Raw genomic sequence first — 12,758 nt, 5'->3', positions numbered from 1 at the left:
TTTCATAATCAAAAATACATGTTAAAAATATCCAAATATTTATAAGAGACCATATACTTTTTTTTTAAAGCACTGTATTTTCTGCTTTAAAAAGATCTTTGCAGATATTAATGTTATTGTTCTTTTCCACTTACAGGAGTGGCAGAACTCCATTCAGAAGAATGCTGGACTGGCCTTCATCGAGCTCATCAACGAGGGAAGGTAATCCAATGAGCTATAAGGTCACCCATCCATTTACCCTAATGTGTATCGCCTCCTCTGGTAGAGATGTGTGAGAAGTCCCAAAATAAACAAATCTTTTTTGCATAATTTAAACCTTAAAAAGTACAGCCTAGAAATTAATGCACCAGTTATTTCCACAGTTATTAGCTCGGCTGACAATTTCAATCAAAGAAACTGAAAGATTTTCGGTTAATTTTTTTTGTTCACCAATATTTGTGCAACTCACATCTAAACTCTTTTGCCAGACTCTTGTGCCATGCCATGAAGGATCACATTGTGCGTGTTGCCAATGAAGCAGAGTTCATCCTGAACAGACAGCGGGCCGAGGATGTCCACAAACACGCTGAGTTTGAGGTAAACAGGGACTCTCCATCTTCTGTTATAAAGCACTGTACACTATCCATGCCTTAAGTTGCACCCAGTGGTCCTCGCTTAACTCTTATTCCGTCTGCTCAGTCTAACTGTGCTCAGTATGCTGCGGACCGCAGAGAGGAGGAGAAAATGTGTGACCATCTCATCAGTGCTGCCAAGCACAGAGATCATGTGACTGCCAACCAGCTGAAACAGAAGATCCTCAACATCCTGACCAATAAGCATGGAGCCTGGGGGACAATGTCACAGAGGTGACTGGAAAATGTCAAAGTCTAACAAGAGCCCAGTACAGTATTGAATACAAAACAGTGAACAAACCAGTTATTCAGAAGATAGAAAACAGTTTATTACAGTAGAGTGGTTATTATTTGTCCAGCTGACATCCCTCTGTAGAAAGCAGTTTTCTTTCTAGAATCTTCTTCCACTTTTTCTGCTTTGCCCCATTTATTTTTCAGCACCTAAATGATACTGAAAACTGAGTCTTCTTCACTGTGGAACATCCACACTGAAGAGTGTTGTTAGCATTTACACTGGTTCATTCACTGATTAAAAGCTGAGTTACCAGAGCCTATCTAGGTTTAAACCTCAACTTCCCTCTTTTGTGTACAAACTCTTTCACATTTTCATTAAAGCCCTTTAATTTTGTATATTCCAAACTGCATTTTACTTCTGTTTGCTCAGATAAACCAAACACAACAAAATTTAAAGTTACATCCACAGTTCTTTGGTTTTGACTGTTTGTCTTTTAAATGCATTAAGTCTATATTTTTTCCTTATCTCTAGATTAATGATTACCTTTGTGGGATTTTATCACTTAAAAGTTAGCTTACTGTCTTTGTAAAGTTGGAAAGGCTTCCTGAGACAAAGCTTCATCTCAAACTTTAATCTTTTAAATGTCCTAGAATTCACACTTTGATTGTTATCCACTAGAAAAAATATTCAAAGCAGCATTTCCCTACAGCCAATTACATGACTTCTGGCGTTTGGATTACTGGGAGGACGATCTCAGGAGGAGGAGAAGATTTGTGAGAAATGCTTTTGGATCCACGCATGCCGACATTTCACTAAAAACTCTGGATGAGTACAGTCAGTATTTTGCTCTATTGTTAAAAACAAAAAAGAACTGTGTCCGTGTCAACTTTGTGCAGCTTCTCACTGACTGTGTAACACAGGCACAGAGGAGGATGAGGAGGAGGGGGGTGTTAAGTCGAAGAAGAACTTCCGCAGTCAGTCGGTGGTCACCCAGAATCCAGAGGCGGAGCTGATGCTGGAGGGAGACGACGACGCCGTCAGTCTGCTGCAGGAGAAAGAGATCGATAACCTCGCTGGTAAGGTGGAGACGCACAAAGGCACCAAAAAACCCACGGCACTCATGCCTTCATGCTGAGCAGTAAACTGTATATGACTTTTGTTTTTAGTTCGTTTCCGTCCTCGACTTTTTACCTCCAAAGGCAAGTTGGACCTTCAAGTTGTTGTGTTTGTTCAGCTGCACTAACCACCCAGCTGATTCACCTGACCTATTACGATTTAATCAGAAGTTACTAAATCTGATTCTGATACAGATCAACTCTTGATGCTTTTAACACCAGATGGTGCAAACAAAGTGGAAAATACAGATCAATCCTAGCCTGTTTGAAATGCTTCTGATGTTTCCATGTCTTTGATGTTCCTATAGACCTCTGGCCTGTCAGGGCTATGAATAGATAATTTAATATTGCCCCATGCTCCTGCAGGCCCTGTGGTTCTAAGTACTCCTGCTCAGCTGGTAGCCCCTGTGGTTGTGGCTCGAGGCACTCTCTCCATCACCACTACAGAGATCTACTTTGAAGTTGATGAAGAGGATCCTACTTTCAAGAAGATGGATGCAAAAGTAAGAGAAAGCTAATTTTTTTCCCCCTCATCAAGGTGCAGATAGACAATAGAAAAAGGAAAGATGAGATGTTTCCTGTGCGCTATAATGACATCTATCCTCAACAGGTGTTGGCTTACTCAGAGGGTTTGCACGGGAAATGGATGTTCAGTGAGATCCGAGCCGTCTTCTCCAGACGCTTCCTGCTGCAGAACACAGGCCTGGAGGTCTTTATGGCCAACAGAAGTGAGTTTGCAATGATTTTACCACAGAGTAAGCTCATTTTTAACATACTTTTTATGAAATCATTAATAGTCTTAGTGCACCATATCAATCATATCTGTTTCTAAATATAAACAGTTCAAATCCCTTTGATCCTTTTGAATAAAACCCAACGTATTCATTTAATTTCCCAGACCTGAGTGTAGGAGACACTAAAGACATTTCTGAAAATAAAGTTACGATTCATTTTTGGTTTGACTTTTAGCTGTTTTATAATAAAATTTTGACTTGAATTAAATATCTAAGTAGTAACAATATGTTTATAGCTTGAGGTAATTTCTTTTGGATTTATCTGTATACCACCCATTAGTTTATGATTAGTTTTTCAGAAAGTACATCGTTTGATCATTTGGACTAAATATTTCTGACATGTCGGTCATGTTTTCTCTTCTTCTTTCCAGCATCTGTGATGTTTAACTTTCCTGACCAGGCCACAGTCAAAAGGGTCGTCTACAGCCTCCCTCGGGTCGGGGTGGGAACGAGTTATGGACTTCCACAAGCCAGGTATGAAACGCATGTTGACTGACATATCATTTTAGGATAAGAAAAGGACTGAAAATAAAAATCCCGTGTTTGCTTGCATCTACATCTCAGGCGTATCTCCTTGGCCACCCCACGTCAGCTCTTCAAGTCGTCGAACATGACGCAGCGCTGGCAGAGGAGAGAGATCTCCAACTTTGAGTACCTCATGTTTCTAAACACTATTGCAGGTAAGTTCATTTTGCAATCCGGTGTTCTCACCAACATGTGTAATGCATTTTCTCTCCATTCTTAGTCAAATCATTTGAATCTATTGAACCAATTATATAGCAGGAGTTTATCATGGTTTATCAGAATTTTTTTATTCAGTTATTTATTTATTTATTTATTGCTTTTTCTGTTAGTACTGTGCCGCTTTTATTGTGCCACTGCCATTATGTTCTGACTTACTTTATCCATGTTTATCTTAATGGCTGATCTGTAATTACTTATGGCTAAAACTCTGGTTTTAAATATATTTATGTTGTGTAATAAAATGTTTCAGTTTCAGCTTTTATTGTGATTTCTATTCCAGTCTTGCACCCATTTTTGGCTAACTAGGATGTTCTTCTTATTAAAATGTTGGCATAAAACAAAATAAAGGAGACATTTGATTTTAATTCCCTGCAGTCAAGTAGAATATTCCTACCAATCCTGCCTGTCAGAAGTTTTTAAATCATTCAACATAGACATAAGTAGCCTAAGATTTTGGACTCTTAAGGGTTTATTTTAATGGGATGCACATGTTTTAATTTATCGTGAGTTTTTTCTAATCCACAGAGAGTGAAAATTATGCTAATGGGCTCAAATACATTCATCATAAATTAAAATAGATGCCTCTAATATTAATTATTTAAATTACTTGAAGTTATTTGTTGTTTAATCATTCTACTCTAAACATAAGAGCCCTTCATGTTCTTAATTAAATGCAAAAACTGGATTTGATGATTTGATGTCTGTATACTGGTACTGTATTTCTAATAAACTAAACAAACATGTATTCACTGTATGACTTTCTTTTAAGTGAAGTAGAGTTTCATATTGGTTTTTGACATTTGTCCCTGCAGGGAGGACCTATAATGATTTGAACCAGTATCCTGTCTTCCCCTGGGTCCTGACCAACTATGATTCAGAGGAGCTTGATCTCACTCTGCCTGGCAACTTCAGAGACCTTTCCAAGGTCAGGCTCGTGTGTTAGTACAGTTTTTAGAAAAAATTTAAATAAATTAAGCAGAGTTTATTTGAAAAACACTTTTCAGCAACTCAGAGTGCTTTACATGATGAAAACATCAAAAGGGCTGTTTATATTAGCAATGCTACCATGCATTCTCCTTAGAGGTTTTCAGCAACAATATGTGTTTTCCAGCCAATCGGTGCCCTGAATCCCAAGCGAGCGGCGTTTTATGCAGAGCGCTATGAGACATGGGATGATGACAGCACACCCCCTCACCACTACACAACCTTATACTCCACAGCTCACTCCACACTGATGTGGATGGTCAGAATAGTAAGTGTTTGCATTACACACGTTAAACATTTTGGATGTTAAAGACTTCTTCTGCAATAACGCATGTATTTTTCTGTGGCCTTAGGAGCCCTTCACCACATTTTTCCTGAATGCCAACGACGGTAAATTTGACCATCCAGAGAGAGCCTTCTCTGGCATCGGTCATGCGTGGAGGAACTGCCAGAGGGACACGGCGGATGTTAAGGTAACTTTTGTTGGACTGAGGGAAGAGGTCACTGAGGGCAGCAGTTGATATGAAAACACTGAGTCTACTGAGTCACTCTGCACTGAGACATGATAAAACAGTGAGCTAAACAAAATTGTTGTAGAGCCATTTATTTGAAAGTATTTCAGAAATTAAAACATTTTTCTTGAGAGTATTGAAGAGAAATGTGAATACTATTGGAAAAAACAGTATTTGTTGTTCATGTTGAATAAGGCTAAAGGTTTATTCTGAATATTTTTTATTCATGCAGGAATTTATTTATAGCTGAAATATAGTGCACACTTTTTGGAGAAAAAAATAACATTTATAAATAATTTATATATAATTTCTAATTGAGAACTTAGTGTAGTGATTATTATATTAAAAATTATAATTTCTTAAATTCTTAATTATTAACTATGCAGTAATTTTTTCAATGGCAAAATAATTTTAAAGTATTTATTTCTCATTTTATTTTTCATTCATTTACTCACTCAGTATCTTTGTTCCTTAAAGATATGGTGTCTCAGTTTGTAGGCGGGCCTCAAATAAAATGTGATTGGCTTAAAGGCGAGCCAATCAGATGCTGGGGTCTTTGACAAGCTAAGAGACTGTTTGATTTATTGCTCAGTGGATAGTTGCCCAGGAACTAAAAAATCATAAAACATTTACATAATGATATGCTGTTTTAACATGAAAGTTCAAATTAAAAGGAATCAATTTTCTCACTTTATTTAATTACATAGTATTTCCATTTTCAGATATTTAATGTATGACAAATATTCATAATTATTTAATGATTCGCCTAATTATCTGATGCCAACACGAGCACTCTGCACTGATTCATTCGTAATAACAGTAGTTGTGTCGGCTTTTCTCGACAGCTGTTAACAGGTTTTAATCCAACAGTTTCAAGATTGATTGAATGATGAATACTAAAATGATGCATGTCGTGTCATCTAGGAGCTGATCCCAGAGTTTTACTACTTGCCTGAGATGTTTGTGAACAGTAACGAGTACGAACTGGGCGTGCGTGATGACGGCGTTCCTGTGTGCGATGTGGAGCTTCCTGTCTGGGCTAAGAAACCTGAAGACTTTGTCCGCATAAACAGAATGGTAGGGGGCACACTTCTTTCCGAAATACACAAACCTCTTTTGACTCGACCTGTGGACAAAGACTAATTATGTTCTTGTTCGCCTCCTCTCACTCTCTGCTTTTACCCCTGTCTCCACTCAGGCGTTGGAGAGTGAGTTTGTCTCGTGTCAGCTTCACCAGTGGATCGATCTCATTTTCGGCTACAAGCAGCGGGGGCCAGAAGCAGTCCGAGCTCTCAACGTTTTCGACTTCCTGTCCTATGAGGGAGCTGTAAACTTGGACAATCTGGATGCTGCACAGCGAGAGGTTGATAGATTCACACATTATCAAGAATGAACTAAAATCTTGTTTTTTAGCTTCACAATTGTATGATACAGTAGATTACCGTGCTATATTCATTAAACTGTACATGTACTCCCAGGTCAATTTTAAATAAAAAAAATGCATTCGATGTATAAATCTCCTCAAAAATCTTTAAATATACTTTGAACTTAATTGTATTTTATTGATGTAAATGATGGACCAACACATTTAGTGGATAATTGTAAAGTGAAAGAAAAAAGATGCATATGTATATATATATATATATATATTTGTTTTAGAAATAGAAGTCTTAAAAGCATCATGCACAACCCCTTTAACTCTAATACCCACAAGTAAAATCTGGATTAAACAACTTCCTTCAGAAATGACCTAAATGATTCCACCTGGTTGTTTAATCTTAATATAAATTCAACTTTTCTGTCTTCTGTTTTGGTCAAATACACTGAAATTTGTATTTGTAAAATCACAAAATGATCAATTTCAGGCACTGATTTGCCTATTTCCTTGGATAACTCCCCTCCCTAAAAAACTTTATTAGGTTTATTAATTAACTACTTGTTTGAATTAATGTGCAGATATACACAGTATTAATTTCTTTTAAAAAAATGTGTAACTTTCTATTTAAAATTGTCTCTGCCTCTGCTGCCTTCAGGTGATTGAGACTCAGATTCAGGTCTCTGGACAGGTTCCCTCCCAGCTGCTAATTGAGCCGCACCCGCCTCGCTCCTCTGCCATGCACCTGGTGAGACGACAGCAGACATGTTTTTTAATGACTTTAAAGTGATTGCAGACCAAAAAAAAAAAAAAAACTATCCAGCTTTATTGATCAGAACAATGTTTCTTTTGTCATGTTTTATGTTTTTTCTTAAAAATAAGTTTTGGATTAGTCCAATTCCACCAAAACTCTTATGCATTTGCTGAATTGCTTACTTTGTCAAGTGAGGTTTTATTACATACAACAGTATATAATAATGTTTATTATTTTAGTTTTAGACTTTTGACCTCAGCAGTGTGAGGCCTCGGTGTCTCCACATGTCAAACCCAAACCCGTCAGTCCCAAACCCGACCAGCCAGTGCCTCCACCTCCTCTCCTAGCTCTCAAGCCTCCTCAGTGTGTGAACCTGTTCTGACCCTGTGCTCCCACTAATTTACCTTTTCCCTCCCCTCCTTCTGTCCCATCTGTTCTGTCTTTCCCTATCCCTCCATCTCCAACCCTTCCTCCATTGTATTCCTTGACCTTCCCTCCTCTCTCTATCTCTCTTTCTCTATCTGTCCTTTCCTCTCTGTCTGTCTCACCAGTGTTTCCTTCCCCAGAGCCCTCTGATGTTTAAGGATCAGATGCAGCAGGATGTCATCATGGTGCTCAAGTTCCCCTCCAACTCTCCCGTCACACACGTTGCAGCCAACACGCTGCCCCACCTCAGCATCCCGGCGGCCGTCACTGTCACGTGTAGCCGGTTGTTTGCTGTAAACCGCTGGCACAACACAGTCGGTGAGCGATGCAGGAACTTTATTTTGTCTTGACAAAAATCCCTCATACAGAGATGTGACTGTAATATCTGTCCAATCAGGCCTCCGTGGTGCTCCAGGATACTCTCTAGAACAGGCTCATCATCTACCCATAGAAATGGATCCTCTCATAGGTCAGTGGACAAACATTTGTATAGCGGTTTTAAGAGGACAAATGCACTGTATCAGTATACCACTATATGATTTTGGTATATCAACTCTAAAGGATGATATGAGCGAGTGTAGTTGAGCAGTTATTTCTGATTTATTAAGGAACAACAAACATCTCCTTTTTGTCATTTCTATGTTCCTTTGTGTTTTCCATTTTCAAGTGGCTAGGTTCTCTGACAGTGTGATCAACTTAAAAAAATATAATTTCTTCTTTTAAATGCTGAAGGTATGTTTATTTTGTCTTCCTTTTTGCATTGTTAACGTGCCTGTTCTTCCATGCAGCGAACAATTCAGGTGTGAACAAGCGACAGATCACTGACCTGGTGGACCAGAGTATCCAGATTAACACCCACTGCTTTGTGGTAACCGCCGACAACCGCTACATCCTGGTCTGTGGCTTTTGGGACAAGAGCTTCCGAGTTTACTCGACTGAAACTGGTTGGTGGGGTGGATATTTAACAAACATGTTTTGTTTTATTTAGCTTGTAAAGCTTGTTTCTTACAGATAGAAAGGATTTAGAAAAAAAATTGCTCATTCAACCTGCTTGTTTCTCATTCTACCATGGTTTATTTTTATCCCGGAGTTAAGCTGCCGTGACCTTCCATCGTGTTAGCAGAGAAGACGCACTGACTACAGTGTCCTCCCTCTTCCTCTCTGCAGGAAAACTAACCCAGATTGTTTTTGGCCACTGGGACGTGGTGACATGCCTGGCCCGGTCAGAGTCCTACATCGGAGGAGACTGCTACATCGTGTCCGGCTCCAGAGACGCTACTCTTCTTCTGTGGTACTGGAGTGGACGACATCATATTATAGGAGATAACCCTAATAACAGTGAGTGAGGTCATAGTGGAGATGGTTGTTGTGAGTTATTCTGAGGATGTGAAGAGTTTAAGAGCTTGGCTTTTGTGATAATGTGTTTTCTCCAGGTGATTACCCGGCTCCCAGGGCGGTGCTGACGGGACATGACCATGAAGTGGTGTGTGTTTCTGTCTGTGCGGAGCTGGGACTGGTTATTAGTGGAGCCAAAGGTTTGTGACATTTATATATTCATCTGAAATCAAGCAAACACTCTAAATCACGTGTCAAACTTGTGGCTGGGGTGCCAAATCTGGCTCGCCATAGCTTTTTATGTGGCCCTCTAGACTGCAGACACCAGATTACGTCAATCAGTCCCTCCAGTTTTACTGCTAACTCCCACCTGCAAGTAACACTATGTTTTATCTTTACTACACTGCTGCCTCAGTCTTATTTGATGCCACTTTATAGTTCACAATCAATACGGCGAGTAACAAAAAGTTGCATTTAAGTGTAAATATTGCAAAATTACTTGCAAATTTATCTAAATTAGCACCACAAAATCTATGATTTTGATTACAAAAAAAAATCACAAAAGCAAGGAGGGACTGATCAAAATTTATTTTTTTTAAATATTTAATTTTAATAGGGACTTATTGAATGCACGGACTGCTATTTATTATTGTTTGAGCAGTCTGCTAATGGGTTTCAGCAATACATTCTGGCTCAACTGGCCCTCCAGAACATTTATGATCTTAATGCGGCCCATATGGTTATCTCTAAATAATTTGACATTACTAAGTTACTTTTTTTGGCACTCCCCAGAGGGCCCATGCCTGGTCCACACCATCACAGGCGACCTGTTGAGGGCCCTGGAGGGTCCGGAGCTTTGCATGCGGCCTCGCCTCATCTCCGTGTCCAGCGAGGGACACTGCATCATTTATTACGAGAGAGGTCGTTTCTGCAACTTCAGCATAAATGGCAAACTGCTGGCGCAAATGGAAGTCAACGATTCCTCTCGAGTAAGGCTGCCATTGACGTAAACGGGACGTAGTTGTTCATCCACACATCGAACCTTGTTTAACCTCTCGCACCTCTCCTCAGGCCATTTTGTTGAGCAGTGACGGGCAGAACCTGGTGACTGGAGGGGACAACGGAGTGGTGGAGGTGTGGCAGGCCTGTGACTTCAAACAGCTTTACATCTATCCAGGCTGTGACGCCGGCATCCGGGCCATGGACCTCTCGCATGACCAGAGGTACACAGAAACGCAGGAAAAAGCAGGCTTAGTTCAAACGGAGCCGTGAAGTCTGACCAGCTGAGCTTGAGATACAAATGATTCTCATAAAGATCATCCCATTCCATACAGAGAGAAACACACTGCCTTAAAACTTTTAGCCGGTTATTTCACCCTTGGCAACAACTGCCGTGATGAGTCTTTTAACATCGCTGTGGAGTTTTACTTAGAAAATTGCTCGAATTCATGGCTGTTGTTTACCTCGATCATTCATAGGTGGATTTCTCAGTTTGCTTCAGTTTGTTACCCTGCTATGTAACCCAAGGGCAGATGAGCTTAAGATCTGGACTTTGGCCATCAGAGTTTTCTGGTGAAGAGCAGAATGGAAAGATTACAGCAAATCACTGTTAACTTGTAGAAGCCAGTCACTTCCATATTTTCTCCACTAACTCTCACTTTTGTAAAAACAAAGTATTACAATTGCTATTAGTATTTTCAAACTAATAGCTATCAGTTAATTTGTTTTGAATGTTTTTAACTTGCATAAGTGATTTTTTGATTCTGAAGGTCTGGTAGTAATCTGTACTTGGTGTGGCTATTAAGATTGAACTTGACTTTTGTGATAAACAAAGTGTGTTAATCTTCCCACAAGGGACCAGGTTAGTTTGGATAATAATTTTGTCCTTGATAAAGTAAAATTATTTAAAAAGTGAAAAATTTAACTTTAAGGTAGTAAAGTTAAATGTGACATAAAAGTGAGAACAGACATTAACTGTAAGAATGGAAAATACTTTTTCACAACTCTAATTATTTATTGTGTAATACACAAATGCCTCCTATTTCCTGTGAAAATGAGTCCCGTTGATGTTGCAGACGTCTTTCTCCCATGTTTTCTGCCCCACAGGACTTTAATCACCGGCATGGCCTCTGGGAGCATCGTGGCGTTCAACATCGACTTCAACCGCTGGCACTACGAACACCAGAACAGGTACTGAGGTGGACGGCTTGAGTTGGACGAGGGAAGGAGTTCTGCATCGCTGCCGTGCCTCAGCAACACGAAGGGGGGAAACCACAGGTACCGAGACAAAGGAAAATTTAGTTTCAGACCTATAGGCTCTATTCCCTTGTATTGAGGATGCGACTGCGCTAGTGGGAATGGTCTCCTATGTGCACACGTGTGTAACCACAGACGCATAATAAGAAGATACGCACTGAAATCTGCTTCAATAATACAACACCGTGACTGCAACATAGGAGCAGAGAGCCAGTGAAGCAGATGTCGATCCTCACGGGACAGATCGATTTCACTGTTCCTGGTACGTTTAAACCGTCACACATACTCAAGTCTTTTTTTCCTTTTGTTTTTTTTTTTCTTGTTTGATTTCTGACGTCTCTGAGTTGTATTTGTTTATTATTTGGGTGAACTATAAATTCAAATTATTTTCTTGTCTCTAAACTAACGCACCAGCCTGTACCTGTTGTCCAGAAGCCGGTGAAATTGGCTTGATATTAAATTTTCCGCTGAAAAATTACACAGTGTTGATTTAGTTTTTATCTCGTTTAATTTTAATTGCCTAAGTTTTTTTTAAACCCCAAATCAGATTTTATGTAAATAAGGCTCTTCTTCCTTCAGAGTTGCACTTGTTCTTTCACTACACAAACTGCGCTTCTCACCTTTAATTTATTAATGACTGGCTGTATGTAAAATACTGTGTAATAATTATTATAATGTCGACAAGACTGATGGTAAAAATGGTGGTATCAAGGATGGTGATTTATTTTTCCCTTTTTGTTCATTTTTGCTGGAGACAGTTATGACAAAGAGCTCTTTTTCCGTGCCACTGAAGATGACAAATATGAGACCGACATGATTTCCTTTGTATATTTGGTGATTGTTTTGTCAAATATGTACATACAGTCTTGATTCAAGCTTGGCAGGAGACTTACTGGGCTGAATGGGACCGAAAGTGCAAAGGAAACCTTCACATACCCACATTTGTTGATTATTTTAAGAAAAAAAAGGAAGAAAAAGAGAATCAACTAGTTTGTTTTGTATCTGCACTTTGCACCAATCACATATCATTATTTATTAGCTTGGTTCTTTCTGGTCGGCTGCCTTTGGCTCCACTTTTTATTTAATTTTTCTTCCTTCGGGGATTATTTGTGCATTGATGTTTGTATTTAAAAACCGTTGAGCTCATGAGTGATTCTTCAGTTTTACAACCTCACAGTTGTAAGCAATATCATGATTCTGTAGCTGATAGAGAAGACGGCGGGCGGGGGGAGGAGAGAGGACGGCGTGTGACACATACTGTATGTGTGAAGCCATCATGATCAAACGCGCACATGCACATACTCCTATTGACAGGTTCAAACTTACGTATCCAAAAAAAAAAAAAGCTTAAATATTTTTGGATCTATGAAACCGTAAAAAAAACTATTGTATTCATGTTTTATTGCAAAGATGTAAAATATGACATGTGTGAGTTGGGAAAAAAATCATAAGAAAAATAAAATATGCAAAGAATTTGAGGTCTGGACTTTTAATCTAGCATATTGTCTGTCTGTACGTCTTCTAATTTCCTTGAAAGGAGAAATGAGTTCCAGTTGTATGAAAATACTGTGTTGTACCTTCAAGATACAGAACAGTTGCTGATTATTGGATTCCATG

At 39.2% G+C, this 12,758-nt stretch overlaps 1 protein-coding gene across 11 annotated transcripts in view; it reads left to right on the top strand.

The window, feature by feature from the left end:
- LOC102217953 (neurobeachin-like) overlaps positions 1 to 12,565 on the top strand; it is a 105,127-nt gene extending 92,562 nt beyond the window's left edge. For 5 of the 11 annotated variants that reach the window (XM_023342249.1, XM_023342248.1, XM_023342250.1 and 2 more), the window contains 24 exons: positions 137 to 201; positions 468 to 576; positions 679 to 845; positions 1,556 to 1,680; positions 1,767 to 1,922; positions 2,013 to 2,045; positions 2,328 to 2,464; positions 2,572 to 2,689; positions 3,127 to 3,229; positions 3,320 to 3,435; positions 4,312 to 4,424; positions 4,611 to 4,751; positions 4,837 to 4,956; positions 5,920 to 6,072; positions 6,194 to 6,358; positions 7,029 to 7,118; positions 7,676 to 7,868; positions 7,948 to 8,019; positions 8,339 to 8,494; positions 8,718 to 8,888; positions 8,984 to 9,085; positions 9,678 to 9,874; positions 9,957 to 10,108; positions 10,992 to 12,565. In XM_023342249.1, the coding sequence (XP_023198017.1) occupies positions 137 to 201; positions 468 to 576; positions 679 to 845; positions 1,556 to 1,680; positions 1,767 to 1,922; positions 2,013 to 2,045; positions 2,328 to 2,464; positions 2,572 to 2,689; positions 3,127 to 3,229; positions 3,320 to 3,435; positions 4,312 to 4,424; positions 4,611 to 4,751; positions 4,837 to 4,956; positions 5,920 to 6,072; positions 6,194 to 6,358; positions 7,029 to 7,118; positions 7,676 to 7,868; positions 7,948 to 8,019; positions 8,339 to 8,494; positions 8,718 to 8,888; positions 8,984 to 9,085; positions 9,678 to 9,874; positions 9,957 to 10,108; positions 10,992 to 11,082 (3,045 nt within the window). In that variant the 3' untranslated portion in view covers positions 11,083 to 12,565. The remainder of the gene's footprint in view (positions 1 to 136; positions 202 to 467; positions 577 to 678; positions 846 to 1,555; positions 1,681 to 1,766; positions 1,923 to 2,012; positions 2,046 to 2,327; positions 2,465 to 2,571; positions 2,690 to 3,126; positions 3,230 to 3,319; positions 3,436 to 4,311; positions 4,425 to 4,610; positions 4,752 to 4,836; positions 4,957 to 5,919; positions 6,073 to 6,193; positions 6,359 to 7,028; positions 7,119 to 7,675; positions 7,869 to 7,947; positions 8,020 to 8,338; positions 8,495 to 8,717; positions 8,889 to 8,983; positions 9,086 to 9,677; positions 9,875 to 9,956; positions 10,109 to 10,991) is intronic. The other 6 variants (XM_023342253.1, XM_023342252.1, XM_023342247.1 and 3 more) reach the window with 3 other exon arrangements.
- The last annotated feature ends 193 nt before the right edge of the window (positions 12,566 to 12,758 follow it).

The sequence above is a fragment of the Xiphophorus maculatus genome, chromosome 11 (genome assembly GCF_002775205.1).
Source record: "Xiphophorus maculatus strain JP 163 A chromosome 11, X_maculatus-5.0-male, whole genome shotgun sequence".
NCBI classification, from domain to species: Eukaryota; Metazoa; Chordata; class Actinopteri; order Cyprinodontiformes; family Poeciliidae; genus Xiphophorus; species Xiphophorus maculatus.
This window is presented reverse-complemented; position numbering and strand designations above follow the sequence as displayed.